This window comes from Aulonocara sp. 'chitande type north' Nkhata Bay, linkage group LG14 (assembly GCF_057382095.1).
Source record: "Aulonocara sp. 'chitande type north' Nkhata Bay isolate Kocher_YH1m ecotype deep benthic linkage group LG14, A_spYH_male_GT1.1, whole genome shotgun sequence".
Lineage (NCBI taxonomy): Eukaryota > Metazoa > Chordata > Actinopteri > Cichliformes > Cichlidae > Aulonocara > Aulonocara sp. 'chitande type north' Nkhata Bay.
This window is the reverse complement of record NC_141357.1, coordinates 17,469,732-17,491,165: the sequence shown is the minus strand read 5'-3', so window position 1 is coordinate 17,491,165 and position 21,434 is coordinate 17,469,732. Positions and strand designations below refer to the sequence as shown.

At 42.3% G+C, this 21,434-nt stretch overlaps 1 protein-coding gene across 1 annotated transcript; it reads right to left on the bottom strand.

The window, feature by feature from the left end:
* Positions 1–239: 239 nt before the first annotated feature.
* On the bottom strand, positions 240–3,680 carry LOC147314375 (uncharacterized). The gene is made up of 2 exons (XM_086262800.1): positions 559–3,680; positions 240–365 (listed from the first exon to the last, which is right to left on the bottom strand). The coding sequence occupies exon 1, from the start codon at positions 3,654–3,656 to the stop codon at positions 906–908; it is 2,751 nt and encodes a 916-aa protein (XP_086118926.1). The 5' UTR covers positions 3,657–3,680; the 3' UTR covers positions 240–365; positions 559–905.
* Positions 3,681–21,434: the final 17,754 nt, after the last annotated feature.

Below are 21,434 nucleotides of genomic sequence, written 5' to 3'. Positions count from 1 at the left end.
TTCTCTAAGGACAGTCAAAGCTCTGTTTTGGTTGTTTGGTGCCTTTTGTTCTCTTCTCTCTCGGGATGATCCCATACTGCTCCAAAAATGTTGAGGTCTGGGTTCTGGGGAGACCAATCCATGACCAGTGTTGGGCAAGTTACTTTGAAAAAGTAATTAATTATAGTTACTAGTTAATTCTTTTAAAAAAGTAACTGAGTTAGTAACTGAGTTACAGAGTCTGCTGCCCTCAGGTGAATGTATGGCTATTCACCCTATGCAGCGAGCTTAACATAAGAGGAGATGGTTCCAGGAACGACAGGACACATCGCTTTGTCTTTGTGTCTTTAACTGAAGACCGTTTTTTCCTCTTTTAATTTGTAAGACTGTGAACATACAGTAAAATAATACGTAGCATCAGTATCAACATATTTTGTAAACAAAACAGAAGTTAGCAACATAGCTTTCCTTATGCTTTACATTCACCATTAACATCTTTCCTTATACGTTCAAATAACCTTTTAAGTAACATGAAAGTAACAATCTTACAGAAAATGAAGTTAGACATTGCTTACTTACAGATTATGGCTCAACAAACTCCCCAACGATGTAAACTGGGCTTAAAGTTGTGCAGCTTGTTTTCTGCTCCATGCATTTTCTCACACTGCCCGCGTGAACTTTGCCTGCTGCTTACAACACATCACCAAAGGGGGCAGTGTAGCGCACACCAAACAACCAAAGAAGAAGCCACAAACTGAAGGGGTAATACTGCCCACTATTGGGAAACCTGAGAAATGCGCCAGCCAAAGAAACCCAACAAAGTAACAACCGAGGGGCAGAATACTCCCCGCCTGACATCCATGGAATGTCACCCTCAACTAACATGTAAAAGGCAAGTGACATACAATGAAACAAAGTTTCTGCTTCTAAGTACAATCCTTAGACACCAATAGCACAACCTCACTTATAGGCCTTATGTAGCACTTGTTTTCACCCTTGCGGAAAATCCTCACCTCTATCTTCCTTACAAGCCCATCCTCACTGGGAAAGGTTTTGGTGATAAGTCCAAGTGGCCAGTTGTTCCTATGTTCGAGTGTCTCTCTTAAAAGAACAACATCTCCTGTTTGTAGGTTAGGCTTTACTGTTTTCCATTTGCGGCGGTCCTGAAGTCCTGAGATGTATTCTTTTTTCCATCGTCTCCAGAAGACATCAGCGAGATATTGTACGCGCCTCCATTGAGCTTTGAACAGATCACTGTTTCCAAACTGACCTGGTGGGATTGGTGGGGTCGTAACCTTTTGCGTGAGCAGCATGGCTGGGGTAAGGATGACTGGGTTATCTGGATCTGCAGAAACTGCTGTTAACGGACGAGCATTCACTATTGCAGTGACTTCAGCCATTAAGGTCACTAGTATTTCATGGGTAAGCTTTGCATTCCTGAGTTCTAGGAGCATTGCATCAAGGATTTTGCGTGTGACCCCAATCATTCGCTCCCAGGAGCCAGCCATATGCGACGCATGTGGGGGGTTGAATAGCCATTTGCAGCCAGAGTCTTCAAGAAAGCTGTTTAGTTTGCTGTTGTAGCAGCCCTGTTTGTCTATTTGCAGCTCTTTGCAGGCACCCACAAAATTTGTCCCACAATCGGACCTAAGAAGTTTGACTGCACCTCTGATGGCAAAAAAACGACGCAGGGCATTGATGAATGATGACGTGTCCATTGATTCTATAACTTCAATGTGAATGGCCCGTGTACTCATGCACGTAAATATGACTGCCCATCGCTTTGCATCCGCTTGCCCACCACGCGTTTTTCTGACAGTGACAGACCAGGGACCGAATACATCAAGCCCTACATGTGTGAACGGAGGGTCAGTGGACAGCCTATCCTCTGGTAGCTCAGCCATAATCTGTTCCTGCTGTCTGCCTCTTAGTTTTCGACATGTCACGCAGCTGAATATCATTTTGCTTATTGCTCTTTTTCCTCCCACAATCCAAAAGCCTGCAGCTCTGACTGCTCCTTCAGTAAAATGTCTGCCCTGATGGCATACTTTCACATGGAAGTGTCTTATAATGAGCTGGGCAAGGTGGTGTTTGGCAGGGATGAGGATCGGATTTGTTTCATCTGAAGTCAACTGTGCTCGTCTTAGTCTCCCACCCACTCTGAGGATTCCATTTGTGTCAAGAAATGGGTTCAGTTTGCTAAGTGGGCTTGAACTTTTGAGGGGCATACTCTTTTCAAGCTGTCTTATGTCTTCTGCATAGACTTCTCTTTGGACAGTGCGAATGATAATGATCTTAGCTTGATCGAGCTGCTTTTCAGTTGAATGCTCACTACAGCTGTGCCAGCCCTGACAGGTGCCTTCTATGTTCTGCTTAAAGGACTGAACAATGTGTCGGAGTCTAGATATAGCCTTCAGTAGTACATTCCAACTAGAAAACCTTTCGAATCTGGCACTACTGAGAACATTCTTTGCAAGAGTGGTAACACAAGTAGTTACCTCATGACGCAGTTCGTGGTCAGTCTCTGGGTCTACAAGATCAAATGACTCTGCCTGAGACTGACCTGTTTCTGACTTGGTAAGAAAAGCGGGTCCACTGAGCCATGTGGAGGTAGAAAGGTGCTCAGCAGGTAATGCGCGCGTGGCATGATCAGCAGGATTTAAGTGAGTGGGCACATAATGCCACTGGTGAGCTTGTGTGGATCGCCTGATGCGTTCCACTCTGTTGTGCACATAGATGTAAAAACGCCTCTTTGTGTTGAAGATGTAACCAAGGACTACTTTGGAGTCTGAATAGAAGCTCACCTGATCAACTGCGATGTCCAGCTCATCCACGACCAACTCTGCCACCTCGACAGCCAGGACCGCTGCACAGAGCTCAAGTCTGGGTATGGTGATGTCTGGTCTTGGGGCAAGCCGTGCCTTGCCGAGAAGGAAGCCCACTTCATTATGACCATCTCTGTCTGTGAGTTTAAGGTAGGCAACAGCGGCCACTGCCTTGGTAGAGGCATCGCAGAAAACATGGATTTCCTTAGTTACTGCTGCAGAGAGTGGTATTGAGGTGAACATTCTGGGAATCTCAAGTTGTTGTAGATGTTTGAGAGAGTGTTTCCACTGTTGCCACTGTTGTAATTTGTCTTTAGGGAGTTCAGTGTCCCATTCACGAATGTCAGTGGAAATGTCTCTGAGTATGACCCTGCCCTCTACAATGACAGGGACAGCAAAGCCGAGTGGGTCGTACACACTATTAACGACTGACAATACTCCACGCTTGGTAAAGGGCTTCTCATTGACGGTTATCTGGAACCTGAACAAGTCTGTAGACAGGTCCCAGCCCAAGCCCAAGCTTCGCTGCATGGGTGTCTGCCCAAGGTCAAGGCCCTGCATGTCAGCTGCAAGGTCCTCACTTGGAAAAGCGTTTGTGATGGTAGGACAGTTGGATGAGATTTTATGCAGGCGTATGTTACACTGAGCCAGCATCTTCTGAGCCCCACAGAGAATGTTGATGGCCTCATCAGTGGAAGGAAATGATTGTAGTCCATCATCCACATAAAAGTGGCGTTCAATGAACTCTCTTACATCATTGCCGTGTTCTTTTTCTCCCTCCATCGCTGTTCGTTTCAGTCCGTAAATGGCCACTGATGGGGAGGGGCAGTTCCCAAACACGTGGACTCTCATCCTGAATTCCTGTACTTCTCCATCCAGATCATGGTTTTTGAACCACAAGAAGCGAAGGTAGTTGCGGTGGTCTTCTCTGACAACAAAATTGTAAAACATTTGCTCCACGTCGGCCATGACTGCATATGGGTCGGACCTGAAACGCATCAGAACTCCCACAAGAGTATTATTGAGATCTGGCCCTTTTAGTAGCACATCATTGAGAGAAACATTGTTGTATTGCGCACTTGAATCAAAAACCACCCTAATTTTTCCTGGCTTCTGAGGGTGATAAATGCCAAAACTAGGGAGATACCAGCATTCTTGTTCTGGAGCTAAAGCTGGAGCTGGTTCAGCGTGGCCCTTACTGAAAGTTTTGTCTAAAAACTCAACGTAATGTTCTTTCATTTCAGGTTTCTTTTTCAGTGTTTTGCGGAGCGTCATTAAGCGACTGAGGGCTTGGTCCCTATTGTTGGGTAAACGCTGTCTGGGGGAGCGGAATGGGAGTGGAGCTACCCAATTGTTCGCCTCATCTTTAGTAAAGTCTCTGTGCATAATTTCCAGGAATAATGCATCTTCTACTGAAAGAGCCGTTTTGTCATCATCTGCTGTTTGCTGGAAAATGTGTCTGCCTACTTCTGCTTGTGTCTTCTCGAATTTAGGACAGCTTTCTGTGTATTTGTCTTTTATATAGATTTTGCTTGCACAGGGGCTAAGGAAGGTAGGGCGCCCGTTATTCAGAATGTCTGTCTTGAAAGAGTTTACTGTGGGTTTGTGGGCACCTGAGAGGCAGACATCGCCTACAACCACCCATCCCAGATCGAGGCGTTGGGCATAAGGTGCACTGTTTGGACCATTTACCTGACTGCGAACCTTGTGAGCTTGGATGATGTCCCGGCCCAAGAGGAGGAGAATCTCCGCGGCTGGGTCCAGAGGAGGGATCTGTGAAACGAGTGCGTGTAGATGAGGGTGAGCTGACACAGCCTCCTTGGTGGGTATCTCATCTCTATTATCTGGAATGTGATCACATTCTGTTAGTGTGGGCAGCACCATGGACACTTCCCCATTTACATCCTGAATAACGAAATTAGTTGCTCTGCGTCCTCCAGCCTCTGACAAACCTGCACATGTTTTCATGGTGTATGGGAGCATAGCGCTTTTTACATTAAACATGTCGAAGAAAGCAGACCTGGCTAAGGATGAGTTGCTTTGATCATCCAACATGGCGTACATCCTCCTTTTCTCTTCAGGATTTGTGCGGGGATACACGTCGACTAAACAAATCTTAGAGCACGATTTGCCTTTCAGAGCTGGGCCACACACCTCTGTGCAAGCAGTTGTGGTTACAGGGCTTGAAGGATCAGACTCCCCGCCGTGGCTTTGAGGCAGGAGGTTAGAGTCCTTGGTTGTCCACAGAGGTGGACCAGCATGCATAGCAGACACATGAGCGTCACTATTACATTCCGAGCATTGGATAATGGCTTTGCAATCGTTAGCTCGGTGACCTGTGGAAGAACAACACTTATAACAAATAGCATGTTCTTTGAGGATGCTTTTCCTTTCATCTAGTGTTTTTGACCTAAAACCCCTGCATTTGGCAAGTGAATGGGGCTTGTGGTGAATAGGACATTGTCTGTCTGGGTTGAGAACTGACGTTCGAGCTGTGACATTTGTTTGACTAATATCTGTTCTGTTCACTGCAACCGCACCTCTGTATTTAGTTGGTTTCAACAATGGCTTATCAGGTTTTGGAGCTACTATGTTTGGACTTTGTAACATAAAGCTAGGATCTGTTTTCATTTCTGCATAATCATTTATAAACTGAACAAAATATGAGAAAGGTGGGTAAACTGCACCGTTGTCCCTTTTGTATTTTGTCCCCTGTTTCACCCAGGACTCCTGGAGTCCGTAGGGGAGCTTTTCCACTATCGGGTTTATCCCCCTTGGGGTGTCCAGAAAGCTAAGGCCGGGTAGATAATTTTCACTTTGTGCATACTCTAACTCCAACAGGAGATCTGCAAGCTCCTGCAATAAGTGAGTGTCCTTATTAGATATTTTTGGAAAAGACTGTAAGCGTTGGAAAAGTGACGCTTCGACTACCTCTGGAGAACCAAAACTTTTGTCCAGGCGTTGCCACAAACGTTGAAGACCTGCGTGTGGGTTGTTCACATGGACCGCCCTGATCCTCAGCGCATGTTGTAGTGACTCCCCGCTGAGCCACTTCGTGAGAAGGTCAAGCTCTTCGCTGAACTTGAGGTTGAGGCCTTCTATGGCGTTGCGGAAAATGGACTTCCAGGACAAGTAAGACTCAGGACGGTTGTCAAAAACCTTGAATCCCGCTGTCAGCAGATCACGGCGTGCTAGATAGGCTGTGAAATCTGAGAGTTCAGTCTTTGGAGGCAATGAAGATTTAGGCTCGGTTGAAATGTCAGTTTTTCTGTTTATAGGAGGGGACTTTGGTTGCTTCTGATTTACAAAGTCAGTGAGATGTTCACCTGGAGAGGAGGCAACTGGTGGTTGACTCTGTCGTAGATGCTGAGCGTCGTTATTACCAACCAGTTGTCCTGTATCAGGCTTTCCGTCTTCATTAACTACCAAGCTGCGGTTAGCGAAGTGAGCGTTCACATAATCTTGAGCGCGTCTGATGGAAGGAGGTGTTTTAGAGGAGACTCCTTGTTCTGTGAGGTCAACGGCGTCATGCTCCTCATCGGCTGCCGCTTCCAGGACATGAGCTGCGGCGAGCGCTGCTTCAGCCTCACCCTCCTTCTTTAGAGCGTTTAGTGTTGCCTCGATGCGTGCCTTCTCAACCTCCATGTCGATCTGGCGTTTGGCGTACTGTGCTCTAGTGCGGGCGGCTTCTGCTTCTGCTCTGGCTCGGGCTGCAGCTTGACTGGCCGATGAACGACGTGAAGAGCGTGAAGAGCGTGAGTGGCACTCTGACCGGACCACCATCTGGGAGAGAGGCGGTGACGCCTCAGGCTGAGACATCTTGGGTGCTTGATAGGTAGATAATCTTCTTACTCTGCTGCCCTCAGGTGAATGTATGGCTATTCACCCTATGCAGCGAGCTTAACATAAGAGGAGATGGTTCCAGGAACGACAGGACACATCGCTTTGTCTTTGTGTCTTTAACTGAAGACCGTTTTTTCCTCTTTTAATTTGTAAGACTGTGAACATACAGTAAAATAATACGTAGCATCAGTATCAACATATTTTGTAAACAAAACAGAAGTTAGCAACATAGCTTTCCTTATGCTTTACATTCACCATTAACATCTTTCCTTATACGTTCAAATAACCTTTTAAGTAACATGAAAGTAACAATCTTACAGAAAATGAAGTTAGACATTGCTTACTTACAGATTATGGCTCAACAAACTCCCCAACGATGTAAACTGGGCTTAAAGTTGTGCAGCTTGTTTTCTGCTCCATGCATTTTCTCACACTGCCCGCGTGAACTTTGCCTGCTGCTTACAACACATCACCAAAGGGGGCAGTGTAGCGCACACCAAACAACCAAAGAAGAAGCCACAAACTGAAGGGGTAATACTGCCCACTATTGGGAAACCTGAGAAATGCGCCAGCCAAAGAAACCCAACAAAGTAACAACCGAGGGGCAGAATACAGAGTCTAAAAGTAATTAATTACTTGAAAAGTAACTATTGCGTTACTTAAAAAAAAAAATTTTTACCCTCTGGGGTCCAGGGTATAATTGGCCATTTTTAACTACTTTTGATGTTTCCTCTGCATTTCACCTTTAAAAACTATTTACTTTGCCTTTTTTGGCATCATTGTTTTCAGCACAACCTCACGTGTCTGAATTTACAGTTATATTTTCATTTTGACGTACTGTATTAACACAATTGATCTAAAATCAGGCAAAAAAAAAAATTCAAGTAAAAAAAGTTATATTTTTTACTGTAACAACCACAAACATGTTTAATGAATCCTATTTCATAACTTTAAATGCAAATATAAATTGTCAATTTTAAAATCATATGCACAAGTTTTGCAAACAACAAAGTTATTTGCAGCCATTTACCTTTTACCCTTTTTAAAATAACCATTTCAAACTATTTACAGAACAATCAGCTGTTCTGCATTCAATAAGATGCCACACAAATTATTTGTGCCACTTCAAAAATTTCTGTCCACTATAAAGGAAAACATCACAGCCTGATACCTGCAGGTCTGACAGCAGCAGGTGTATTACTCCTGTTTTCTACCTGGAGACAGCAGTCGCCTCATTGTTCTGAAACACAACACAAAACTATCCACAACACTACACATTAACTACACAAGACAGCACATTAACTACACACTCCAAACACGATAAACGTCACAAATCTCTCACATCTCAAAACTCGCTCTCTCTCTTTTTCTGCTGTCTTTCTCTCTCTCTTTCTCTCTCTCGCTGTCACTCCTAAACTTCCCCCTCTTCCTAAACAACCAAATGTCATGTTGCCATATCACTTTTGATTGGTCAACATGGTACATTTTTCCACCAACACGAAAAGGCTGATTTTTTGTTTTTTGTTTTTTTGGTCATAAGCAGAGAGTGCTTGCTAGCGCTGGCCTTAGACCAGGGGTCGACAACCTTTCTGATGATGAGTGCCATTTAAAATTTCCTCAGACGTCAGTGTGCCATATGATTGCATTAGCAATAAATTTAATAACGCTCTATATTAACAGTTACACACTATATAGAACAACTTCATAGAATTATATTTGTTTGCAGATGTTGGCAGCTATCAGCGAATAGTTATCAGCTATTTTGAAACAAAAAGACACTTTCTATCCATAACAAGAACTCTATAACAGCAAATGAACAACAGAAAATGCAAATGCTATTTATGGTCTCCTCACAACAATGATAAGAAAAATAAACTGGGTCAGTATGGCATGTTTGTTAATACAGGGATACACATGTTAATGTGATCTCTGGTCTCCCACTCAGACACACATGTCTCTGAGTGTCCAGCATTCAGACGGCTACCCGAGGACACTCTTCGTGTGAGAGAAAATCTGCTCACACAGATATGTGGAGCCAAATACTGTCAATAAGGCCTCTACAATGTTCTGAAGACAGTTAAACTTGTCAGGTAGTGATGGCCAGCTGGTGAAAATTCAAGCTCCATGAACACGCACAGCTGTGGATTCTAGCTGCGTTCGTAGTTCTGCAAACTTTGACCCCCACAGAGTCGAGCTTTTCAGTTCAATCAGCTGCATGTCGATGTCCTCTGTGTCCAATCAGTTAATGCGAGACAAACCCAGCTGCTCATTAAAGCTTTTTGATTTGATTAGAAAAAATAAACATTGGTCCAAAGTCCCAAAAACACATTCTGTCTCGAGTCTTCGGATGCTGGTGCTGCGCTGAGCGGACAGCTCCTGAAGCATTTGAAGTGTTGGAATGTGGAAATTTCAACATCACTTGAAAAAACTGCCAGCTAGCAACGTCCCTCTCACCAGTAGGTTAAGTTATTTTTAGCCAATTACAAGTTGAATCTGGTAGTTGGGATTGTTAGCTAAGATACTGTCATTAAGATGCGGCACAACTATGCGAGCTAATTTGCGATATGCACCGCTATGCACGGTAACGGCGTTGTAACGATTGAAATGTAATTAGTTAGATTACTCGTTACTGAAAAAGGCATTACTGTCCATGACTGATAATGTTTTATTGTTTTTTTTGTTTTTGTTTTTTCCCAAATGCATTGGTTATGTGCCTTTGCCACAGATAGTCAGTGCAATTTCTCTTTGTTTCCCTTGCTTATAATTATAAAATTGCTTATAGGCTGCGTTCACAGATTTTGAATTCTGCCAACATTTGTCAGTTGCCCAAATCAGAAATTATAATTAAAGAGTTGTTATATTTAAATATAACAACTCTTTAATTATAATTTCTCATCTTTGTAATAAAAGCATCTCATGCAGCAATTAAAGTGCAACTACCATCCACCTCTGTAAAAGAAATCTATCTCAGGTTTCCACTAATTTGTTGTCAAAATTAGTCGAATTAGATTAATGTCTTTAATGTGTTTTTAAAGAACGTTGCATGTGCTGTCCAAAGACTTTGGATTGAAAGCACCAAAATCTTAGTTTTTGCCCTTATAACCCTGCCATTGCCCAATGCCATAATACTTGATATGATTAACTTAGCTTGAGGTAAAAATTTAATTCATTTTTGCACAAAATGGCTGAAATGATGAACATTGGTGGTACTGACAACGTGAAAGCTACTAAATGTAAAAACATGATGTTCTGGCAGTACACAATCTTGAAAAAGAAAATTGGCTCCAAGGAAAAGCTTTTTGAGACAGCTTTTTTTAAAGGTACTGATTGGCAGAGATCCCCCTATTTCCATACAAATGTATTACTTTGGTAATATTATTTGACACATATATCCAACATATATCCAAATGTTTTCATGATGAAAACAAATCTCACTCACTTGTGACCATTGATTAAAATTTAAGGCTACGAGTTAAATGAATCATGAAATTAAACAGAGATGTAGTGACACAATTAAATCCTTCACTATCTTTATGTTTATGCTTCATAGGCAACCAAGTGACACAGCACGTGCTACTGGACTGGATAGTGAGCGTGACCCACTCCTATGTGCAGCAGCCCCTGAACAGCGTGCAATGTTGTCTGGTTATCACAGATTGCCAGGATGGCTGGTGTTTTGAATTGTTTGGACTGCCATAAAGAATGCCTTCTTGACAGCAACTAAAACCATTTCTGACGAGGCTTTCAGTGAACAGTAGTTGGGTTAACTGAAATGTCAGATCCACCTTGTAGGTCCTGTGTTTGGTCTTTGCTGATTTTTTTCCTCTTTCTTAAGGACACAACTTTCAGATACTCATCAATCACTTTTCTTTTATCCTCTGCTACATTATACATTATTTGAGATAAGTTCATAGCTAATATTCCTCTGGGAATCACCTTGTTGGTACAAAAATGCTATTTTATGTCAGTCAAACTGTCTAAACATCCTATTTTGCATATTCACACAGGGAAACAGAAACAAATGATGTGGTTTGTGATAGGCTGCCAACAAATTGCCTAAAGATCCAATTTAAAATTGGCTCTTTACTAAGTTGTCTGTTCTGTGTAAACACAACACTGGTTCATGCCTTGAGATAGGTACCTTTTTATGTTTGAATGATCATAGGTCAGTGTTAAGTGGCTGAACAGACAACAAAAGAAAAAGTATTACTCTATAAATTGTCAGATACAAGGAGTACTGTGTGTTCCTAATTTGGGTAGGCTAAGTTATTCACTTGGGCTGAAAGTGTTTCTTGCCCGTGTGTGATTTAAGTCTGAAGCAGCGAGAGCCTCACCTACGCCTTTGCCAAACAGCAGTTCTGACACGGACATGCACAGTATAGGGTATAGTATGTGAGCTCCATTAGCCGCCCCAGCATTGCCATGTCTGAGACAATTTCTGGTGGAATTCTTGCTTTGAATTCTGTGCAGCTCAGGAGACAAACAGCCTCTAAGAGTGTATATTTTATTCCACAGCTGATTATTCATTTTCACAACTAAATGGAGTCCTTGTCATTTAAATTGCACACACTATTTAGAGCTATGCCACTTTATAACAAACAGGGCATCAGAGGAATTGGGTTTTGACATGTGTGTAAATGCTGTGGATTTAAAAAAATTAATCAGTTAGATAGAAAAAAATGTAAAAGGACATTTCAAAGTGCTTAAATTGGAAAAGAAAAGTATCACTTTGGACCTTTTAGGCCCATTCAGGAATGCCATTATTAAGCTCTATTGTGTGTTTCTGCTGGAAGAAAATGACGTTATTGTTGGGCCTCACACGGTTTCACCTCTTGTTGCTTTCAGAAGGCATTTGAAGTCGCTCCCTTCTCGCCCACCTGTAGAAAGAGATCAGCGGGAAATTTATTGGTGCTTAAAAACAGCAGTAGGCAGGTCAGTGTGCTCCCTTTGATGTGCAGATATTTCACCTGCTCATACTCCGGCTTTCTGTGAGTGTGTGTGTGTGTGTGTGTATTTGTGTTAGGACCCACTACAGGCTGTCACCAGAGGCTGTGCCTCAGACACTGTTGTCATGGTAACACCATTCTCCAATTCGATGACAAGCATGAAAGGCACGTTAAGAGACTGAACGTTTCTGTGAGGGCAGAGACACACTTATAGGTTTCGCCCCAATTGTGAGGCAAATAGATGTCTCTCTGTTTTTCTGTCTCTTAGTCTGTGTGTGTTTTGTCAAATGCAGCGTGTTAATGTTTATTTCATATTTGTAAGATAACGTATCCCTGTTTCTTTGCTAGAGAAATCCCCACGAGGTTGTGACTGGGGCTTTCCACAAATTCAGACATCTGTAGTTCTGTGTAGATGACAGGGGTGTAGGTCATTTAACTTATGCAGTCTTTTGTTTTTTTTAACTGTTTGCATGATTTGTTTACAATGTGGCTCATCCAAGTTTCATCCCACTGGCAGCTGTGATCAGATCTGATTTCCCGCTAAGGAAAAGGTGAGTGAATAATGCATTCTTTCTGTATTTCCGTTGACCTTTTAAGTCAGCATGTGAATTCACATCCAGAAATTATTAGCTTGTGGTCCACAGCCAACAAACACAGCTGACTCAGAGGTTATTACCTTATCTTAAAATTTGGTAAGCAGGGGATAAGTCCACTTTAGTATTTATCTAAAACATGAGAACACAAGCCTGATCTATTGTTATATATATATACACACATACACACACACACACACACACACGCACGCACGCACGCACGCACGCACGCACGCACGCACACACACACACACACACACACACGCACGCACGCACGCACACACACACACACATGCCTCTAAAAGTCTGTTTTTTTCTTCTGTAATGGTACCTTTTTACTTCCGAAACGTAATTATGGATTATACAACCACTAAATCTTCTGTGTAAAAACACACCTATGCTCACCAGAAACACTGGCCTTCAGAGCACTCTCTCATGCAGATCTGGGCAGGTTGATTATACTGGAGGAGCCAGAAGAGAAGTGAAAATTTTCCTACTCATTTTATTTGCGTGTTTGTTAACTAAGGTGATGTAATTGTATGTGATTTGTGAAAATCATTCAAAAAATTCAATAGAGACATCAGGGGCGGACAAACTACTTACAGCTCTTGTAAGGAACAAGAGCAAAATAATCAGTCCATAAACAGATCACAGGATCCTCAGGTGGCAAGAGACTACAAAAAGGAATAAACAAAAAAGGTAAGTTAATAGACCCTTTGTCAATGGCAATGAGCCAGGAGGGAATGAAAACTAAACACAAAACACAAGAGCCAAAGCACTACCAAAGAAAACGGAAAACAAATAACAATCCCAATGAAACACAGACCCGAAAACTTAACAGAAGAGGAAACTAAGAGGGGGCTATTAAATTCCACAGTGTAAAAAGCAGCTAGAGTTAAAATATAACAACAAGGCTCATAATACAAAATTAAGAACACCTAATATTACACAAGAAATCAAAATCATAAAACACTGGGACCACATTGGGATTAAGACACTACAATATGATATGGCATTGTGATATATTCAAATGAAGTTGAAAATTTCACACAGGAGAAAAAAAAATTGCTTTTTAAATTTTTATTTTTTTAAATCCTGTCCTGTCTTGTAGATTTTGAAATCAGAATCATGATCTGAATGAGCTGTTGTGTCAAACACATTTTGCTTTTCCAAGATAAACTCTCTATATGCTCCTCTTGTTCAGGTGTTTCTTGTATCTGTTTTATTTATTCTTTTCTATTTGTGTTACTTCAGTTATTACATTGTATGTCGTATACAGTATGACAATGTCTAAGTCAGGACAGGCAGTGAAAAAAGGGAAGGAGGAAGGAAATAGAGGGAAATATAATAAAAGGATAGAGTACAAATAGAAATGCACAATGTATCGGCAACTGCTGCACCTGTAAGAAAAACAAACAAACATACAGCACGTGGGACACAGAAATATGAAAATGCATGGGTACATAAATCAACAGTCTTCCTGCAGTGTGTGTGTGTGTGTGTGTGTGTGTGTGTGTGTGTGTGTGTGTGTGTGTGTGTGTGTGTGTGTGTGTGTGAGACAGAGAGAGAGTGTCTCTGTATATAAGATAAGATAAGATAAGATAGAACTTTATTAATCCCTCGGGTGGGTTCCTCTGGGAAATTCGATTTCCAAAAAGCACAGCACCGACAGAAGTTAAAGAGTTATATGTGTCTTTGTCCTAAAAAGTACTTGAAAATGAGGGTGGAAAGTCGCAATAACGCAACCCAGGAGCCAGAGCCAGTTAAAGATGGATCCAGGAGAACCAGGGAATCCTGGAATTGTTTTTAGTTTTAGCTATTTTAGGGGGATATCTGTGTGTGCAGGTGACTATTACTGTGCATAATTATTAGGCAACTTAACAAAAAACAAATATATACCCATTTATATATATATTTTTTTTTACCAGTGACACCAATATAACATCTCCACATTCACAAATATACATTTCTGACATTCAAAAACAAAACAAAAACAAATCAGTGACCAATATAGCCACCTTTCTTTGCAAGGACACTCAAAAGCCTGCCATCTATGGATTCTGTCAGTGTTTTGATCTGTTCACCATCAACATTGTGTGCAGCAGCAACCACAGCCTCCCAGACACTGTTCAGAGAGGTGTACTGTTTTCCCTCCTTGTAAATCTCACATTTGATGATGGACCACAGGTTCTCAATGCGGTTCAGATCAGGTGAACGAGGTGGCCATGTCATTAGTTTTTCTTCTTTTATACCCTTTCTTGCCAGCCACGCTGTGGAGTACTTGGACGCGTGTGATGGAGCATTGTCCTGCATGAAAATCATGTTTTTCTTGAAGGATGCAGACTTCTTCCTGTACCACTGCTTGAAGAAGGTGTCTTCCAGAAACTGGCAGTAGGACTGGGAGTTGAGCTTGACTCCATCCTCAACCCGAAAAGGCTCCACAAGCTCATCTTTGATGATACCAGCCCAAACCAGTACTCCACCTCCACCTTGCTGGCGTCTGAGTCGGACTGGAGCTCTCTGCCCTTTACCAATCCAGCCACGGGCCCATCCATCTGGCCCATCAAGACTCACTCTCATTTCATCAGTCCATAAAACCTTAGAAAAATCCGTCTTGAGATATTTCTTGGCCCAGTCTTGACGTTTCAGCTTGTGTGTCTTGTTCAGTGGTGGTCGTCTTTCAGCCTTTCTTACCTTGGCCAGTATTGCACACCTTGTGCTTTTGGGCACTCCAGTGATGTTGCAGCTCTGAAATATGGCCAAACTGGTGGCAAGTGGCATCTTGGCAGCTGCACGCTTGACTTTTCTCAGTTCATGGGCAGTTATTTTGCACCTTGGTTTTTCCACACGCTTCTTGCGACCCTGTTGACTATTTTGAATGAAACGCTTGATTGTTCGATGGTCACGTTTCAGAAGCTTTGCAATTTTGAGACTGCTGCATCCCTCTGCAAGATATCTCACTATTTTTGACTTTTCTGAGCCTGTCAAGTCCTTCTTTTGACCCATTTTGCCAAAGGAAAGGACGTTGCCTAATAATTATGCACACCTGATATAGGGTGTTGATGTCATTAGACCACACCCCTTCTCATTACAGAGATGCACATCACCTAATATGCTTAATTGGTAGTAGGCTTTCGAGCCTATACAGCTTGGAGTAAGACAACATGCATGAAGAGGATGATGTGGACAAAATACTCATTTGCCTAATAATTCTGCACTCCCTGTACTTTCGAAAAAAAAAAGCTCAGCTGGTGCAAGAATATCAGTTCGACCCAGGTTTTAACATCATTCATTAGTCAAATACAAATGCAGCAGATGTTGTAATGTAGATAAATAACAGTGCTCAAATTCAAAGAGTTCTTAACTTTAATTGATGGTTGCTGTTAAGCTATAATCTAATACAGTAATTAATACACCTTTTCTTTACACTGTGAAATCTGTTGACAGTCTATGTAGAAAAAAGAACTGCATGTCCAGTGTGAATCACTTCATAGCCAAAATATATTAGCATATCAGGTCACCTGAATGAATCTTGACAACCTGTGAATAATATTCATGTTCATTAAAGCTGAGTCACTATATATTTGCATTTCAGAGTGCCTTTGAGTAGCTCATAAACCTGAACCGATTTTAATAAGGACAGATGAATAAAAACTGAAAGCAGAAAGGAGATGATGATATATGTATCTTTTTAAACTTCTTTTCCCCCATGCTTCACCAACTTGTGTTCTTCTTTTCTTGCTGCGAAAGTAAGGACGAGACTCACCCAGACAACAGAAAGTACAGGAGTTAGGAAGAGCATCTGCTCAGCTTAAATATATGAAAAAAATCCCTCACTGTGATATTTGAGAAGACTTCAGTAATGAAGCAAGGTGTTTCCCCCCCTTCTGTTCTCCCCCTTTTGATCACATATTAATTCACTCTGAAGGAAGCAGAAGAGCTGCTTTGAAAAAAAAGGAAATCTAAAAGATCAACACCTTTAGCACACTATTTGAATTTGGTAATAGTTTTGGCGGAAAGGAAGTTAGGACACTGGAGTTTTTTGGTGTCTCTGGTGAGCAATATGACTCACATGGGAATCCAAATGGGTATAAATATTCAAACCAGCTATGTTTGCATGTGCATTTCTAAAGCTGCTCTATAGAGAAGCTGAAAGAACGGCTCTCAGCCAATGACCCTGCATCAGTGTGGAAGGGCCTGCAGGTTTGAGATGGATAGACTCACACCCCTAACCCAACCCTCTCACCCCCCTATCCTCCCGCCTGGAACTAAGAATATACATTCAGGATGAGAGCCGACTGTTTCAGAAACAGAAGCCCCGGGACCAGGCAGTGTTTCACCCACCTGTCTCAAAACATGTGCTAAACAGCTGGCTCCTATCTATACCCGCATCTTCAATAGATCTCTGAATCTGTGTGAAGTTCCTTCCTGCTTCAAATGCTCCACCATTATCCCGGTCCCCAAGAAACCCACCTTTATAGGACTGAATGATTATAGACCAGTCGCCTTGACGTCTGTGATCATGAAATCCTTTGAACGCCTGCTGTTAGCCCATCTGAAGGACATTACAGGCCACCAGCTGGACCCCCTGCAATTTACCTACCGGGCAAACAGGTCAGTGGATGATGCAGTGAACATGGGACTGCAATACATCCTGCAACATCTCGACCAGCCAGGGTCCTGTTTGTGGACTTTAGTTCGGCTTTTAATACCATTGTGCCTGAACTCCTCTCCTCCAAACTCTCCCAGCTCAGCGTGTCACCAGCTACATCTCAGTGGATCACAAGCTTCCTGACAGACAGGAAGCAGCAAGTGAGGCTCGGGGAGATCACCTCTGAAACACGGTCCCTCAGTTTTGGTGCCCCTCAAGGATGTGTCCTCTCACCACTATTACTCTCCCTCTACACCAATGACTGCACTTCCAAGAACTCAGCTGTTAAACTCCTGAAGTTTGTAGATCACACCACCGTCATTGGCCTCATTCAGGATGGTGATGAGTCTGCATACCGGCAGGAAGTTGAGCGGGTGGTACTCTGGTGCAGTCAGCATAACCTGCAGCTGAACATGCTTAAGACTGCAGAGATGACAGTGGACTTCAGGAAACATCCCTCAACACTGCTCTCCCTCACCATATCAGACAGCCCTGTGTCTACTGTGGAGATCTTCAAGTTCCTGATTACCACCATCTCCCAGGACTTGAAAGACCACTCCCTTGGTAACGATGAGCAAGAGGGATGAGGAAGTGTGATTAGTGCTGCGGTTTGGGGAAGGCCTTGAAGGGGACTGGTGACGGCTCTCGGGCCAGGCAGAACCCCCTGTACTACGAGAAATAAAGGGAGGAAAGGAAGAGAGGAGAGGACAGGAGAAGAGAAGATAGAAAAAAAGGGGGGGCATGAAAATGAGAACAGCAGGTATTGGAGAAGGGGGGCTTTTATAGGCAGAGGCCAGAGGGGCGTGAAGGAGGAGTGGTCCCGCTCCTGAAATTCAGATCATATCTCCACACATATATATATGTGTGTGTGTGTATACTGTGTCATTTACATATTGTTGTGTTTTACAGTGTTGTGCTTGAGAGACACCATCAACAACCAAATTCCTCGTATGTGTTTGCGCATATACTTGGCCAATAAATGTGATTCTGATTCCGATATGAAGTATTTATAACTTTAGAGAAATTTGAGGTTCAACTGGGTTTTAAAATGTCAGGGCACAGCTTGTTTATATCCCAATTATTCATGTTTGCTCATAAAGATGCATCTCACATCACTGCATTTCATAGGAAGCAGCTAAATCACAGGCCATGACTCAAGCACTTTATGTGTGTGTGTGTGTGTGTGTGTGTGTGTGTGTGTGTGCGCGCGCCTGCATACATGTCTGTACTCACAAGCACAGGGGCGACTGAGCCCCTGAATTCACATTCTGACAAGAGCCCTGCAGAAATCGACAGGAGTGGGATTCTGAGGCAGCCTTCTTTCTGTATCAGGGTTCATTTGAGGCACTAGAATTGCAGCGTTGATTAAAGTTGCATGCAAATCAAACCCAGTCTGCTGAAATAAGTGTTCTTTAGAGGCACACTGTTATGCCCTGTGTCAAACTCAACTAAAAGGAGGTCATTCTCAACCAATAATTACTTCACATGGCTCAGGGACCTCTGGATTGTGAAGACAGAACATAAAGGACCTTCGGTCTTCATGCCTTTATAACAAATGTACATTCTGATGAAATTGTAGCCTTGAAAATCATCCTGTTCTATTTCACGTGGTTTTTTGAGATCGTGTGAGACCTTGTGAGGGCATTTACATTCACAGTTGGGGTATTTTACAAAAAATACTTAATGTAAAATATTATACAGTGCATTAGAGCATGTACGTTTTATCAAAGTAATAAATATAATAGGTGCGCTGTTCAGTAAGAAATTTTATTCTGGCTGACACCAGTGAGAGTTAATGTCTTCTGGGAAGAATAACAAACCTTGCCGGATTTAGATTTTGCAAAGGCATTAATGGAGATAGAAATTACACTCATGCTTTAAGGAATGAACTTGTAATTAGGTTTTAGTGGAGCAACTTTATTGATCTCTTCTGTTTCTCAGTAGCAAACAGTTGAAGGCTGTATTTGTACTCTACAGTCTGCAAACACTGAGACAGTACGTGTTTTTTTGTAATTATATACATCATTTCCTGCTTCTTATAGTATTTGATATGTATTTATCATTAAACAAAGGAGTTGTAGTTTGTCTCAGTTTGACATGTGGCATGATTACCTTCAGGCCGATGCAAGCTTTTCACTTTTTTGTGCCATTGACAAAGACAATAAATGTTTCCATTCATTCAATTAGCACAAAATAAAGGCTTAGATTTAACTTGTTTTGGCATTTCTTGTTCATCCTGGTGGTGTGGCTTTTAGATCAGAGAATATTGCTCAGAATCTATACCACCTGTTATTCTGTCATCATAATCCAGCCTATGTAGGCTACACTTAGATTCATCAATCATGCTCTCAAGAGTTATCTCTGATAAGGAGGGTTTTTATGCTTACCTTGGCAAGAAGCACAGCTTTGAAAAAGATGACTATTTAGTCTCATGGTAATATATTTCCATTGCCAAACAGTAGTACTCCTTGTTGAACATGCACCATATTTTTATATTATCCCATCAAAAAGGGATCTTATAAGCAGAGTGGATCTGTGATGGATGACGCATTTAGCACTTCATCCATCAAACATGAGAAGCAAGTCTCCTCCTGGGCTTCATTCCCTGAAGACGGCATGTCTGTAGTGCATACAGGGCTCTTCTAACACCGGATCCGCTTTTAGAGTTTTTTCACGAACAGTACAAAAGAAGGTTGCATCCATTATATTAAAAACATCACAATAAACTGAAGGCATAATAATAAAAGCACACATCAATGCTAATTATTTTACCCTCTAAAGCTTTGTGTGAACCTCAGGCAACAAACTATGATATCCCTTTTAATGTGGGCTGCTGTACTGCTATGTAACGGCACAGGATTACGGTTTTCTGCTGCCATACACAGATCTAAAGCTGGAACAGTGAATCATATATCAGTGTCTGACCTCAGTGAGCCTGGCCACAGACAGACATAGTGATATATAGTGCCTATCTGATGTTCCTCCCCCTTAGCTTTAAGAGTTTAAAGCGTTTAGTCGCGTTGTCTCTCATTTTCCCTACAAACACGTGCATATTTTGCTGCCTTCATAGGTCACCATCGCTGCTATTTCTTTAGCACTGAATCCTTAATATAGTTCTAGCAAATGTGGCATCTAATTAACTGTCACAACTTTCCCAGAGAGAAATGATGGATAATGTGGAAGGGTTGCATTAATAAAACTCAGCCAAGCAGTGTAAAGCATAGACTTGGGAACAGGGACGCCTGGGCTCTGGGGTACTATTGCATGCAGTCGGGCTTTGCAGATGGAGGCGTGTGTGTTTCAAGTTTAAATCAAGTCAGAAGCTGTGCGAAAGGGTACTCCCTCACTCCTGGGGAGCAGCAATCGGGGAAGAGTTTTTAACAGCGGTGTGCAGTCACTGTCATGCTGCAGAGTCATCTGTGATTTACAGTGTAATTGGTGCATAATTTGCCAGCTGGTACATGTTTAATTTAATAAATTATGTTTCCAACACAAGAAATGAGAGGGGAGTCAAACATTTATTTATTATTTCTTTTTTTCCCCATCTCTCTATGTTGCCCTTGACTTTACAGGAGCTCCATGAGGTGGTTGCTTAACTCACAGGGATATTTGCAGGTCTCCGCTTTTGATATTGGTAAGCTCTGTAATGGGGCACGATTGGACTCTGTTGTTGGCCTTGAGTCTTTCTCTGGTGTGTATTCATGCTTATCTCTGCCTGCGGCTATAGTTGAAGGTCAGAGAGATGGACTGTAGGCAAAAGTTTAGAAAGTGCCTATTTGCATATGAATGAAGTGAGGAACAGAATATCTGGTAACATGAGCTGTAAAAAGACTTGTGGTTGTCCTGTTCTCAGCAGAGTGGTTAGCACTGTTGCCTCACAGCAAGAAGGCTCTGGGATTGGATCTGCCATCAGGCTGATGTCTTGATGTGTGGACTTTGGATGTTGTCTGCATGTTTTCTTGACTTCTCTCCAGGAACTCTGGCTTCATCTCACAGTCCAAAGACATGCAGTTAGTAGGGTTTGGTTATTTAGTGATTCTGTTTGGTGAATGTGAGTGTGAATGGTTGACTGTCTCTCTGTGTTAGTACTGAGGCAGACTGGTAACCTGCCAAGGGTGTACCCTGCCTCTTGCCCTATGGCAGCTGGGATAGGCTCCAGTATCCCCGCAACCCTGAAGTGGATAAGCAGAAAATAATGGATGGATATAAATACATATGCCCTTTTTGACTTTAATATTCCATCCTTTCCAGCCGCATTGGCTGCATAGCTGTAGTTTGAATAGCAACCCTATTCTTACTAGAAGTCCAAGCAGTGCTGTGATAACAGCTAAGCAATAAATCAGTTTCAGTTCAGGTGATTCATCTGGATGTGGCACAAAACAACAGCATGGGTGTGTTATACCACTATAAGGTTACATGCAGAGCTGTTTGTGAGCACCGGGCTCAGCTGCAAACACCCAAGTACAAAGTCACGTCACAATACAGTAGCAACACATTTCAGCGCCTCGGCTGGAGACAACTTTTACGGGGAACAAAATCTTTGGCAACAAGCTAACAAGTTTTAAAAGGAGCAGTGAGAGGATGTGGCACTGGTTTC

Bases quoted from the DNA above. Each gene is read 5' to 3' on its own strand.
- LOC147314375 (XM_086262800.1), bottom strand. From the start codon at position 3,656: ATGAGAGTCCACGTGTTTGGGAACTGCCCCTCCCCATCAGTGGCCATT.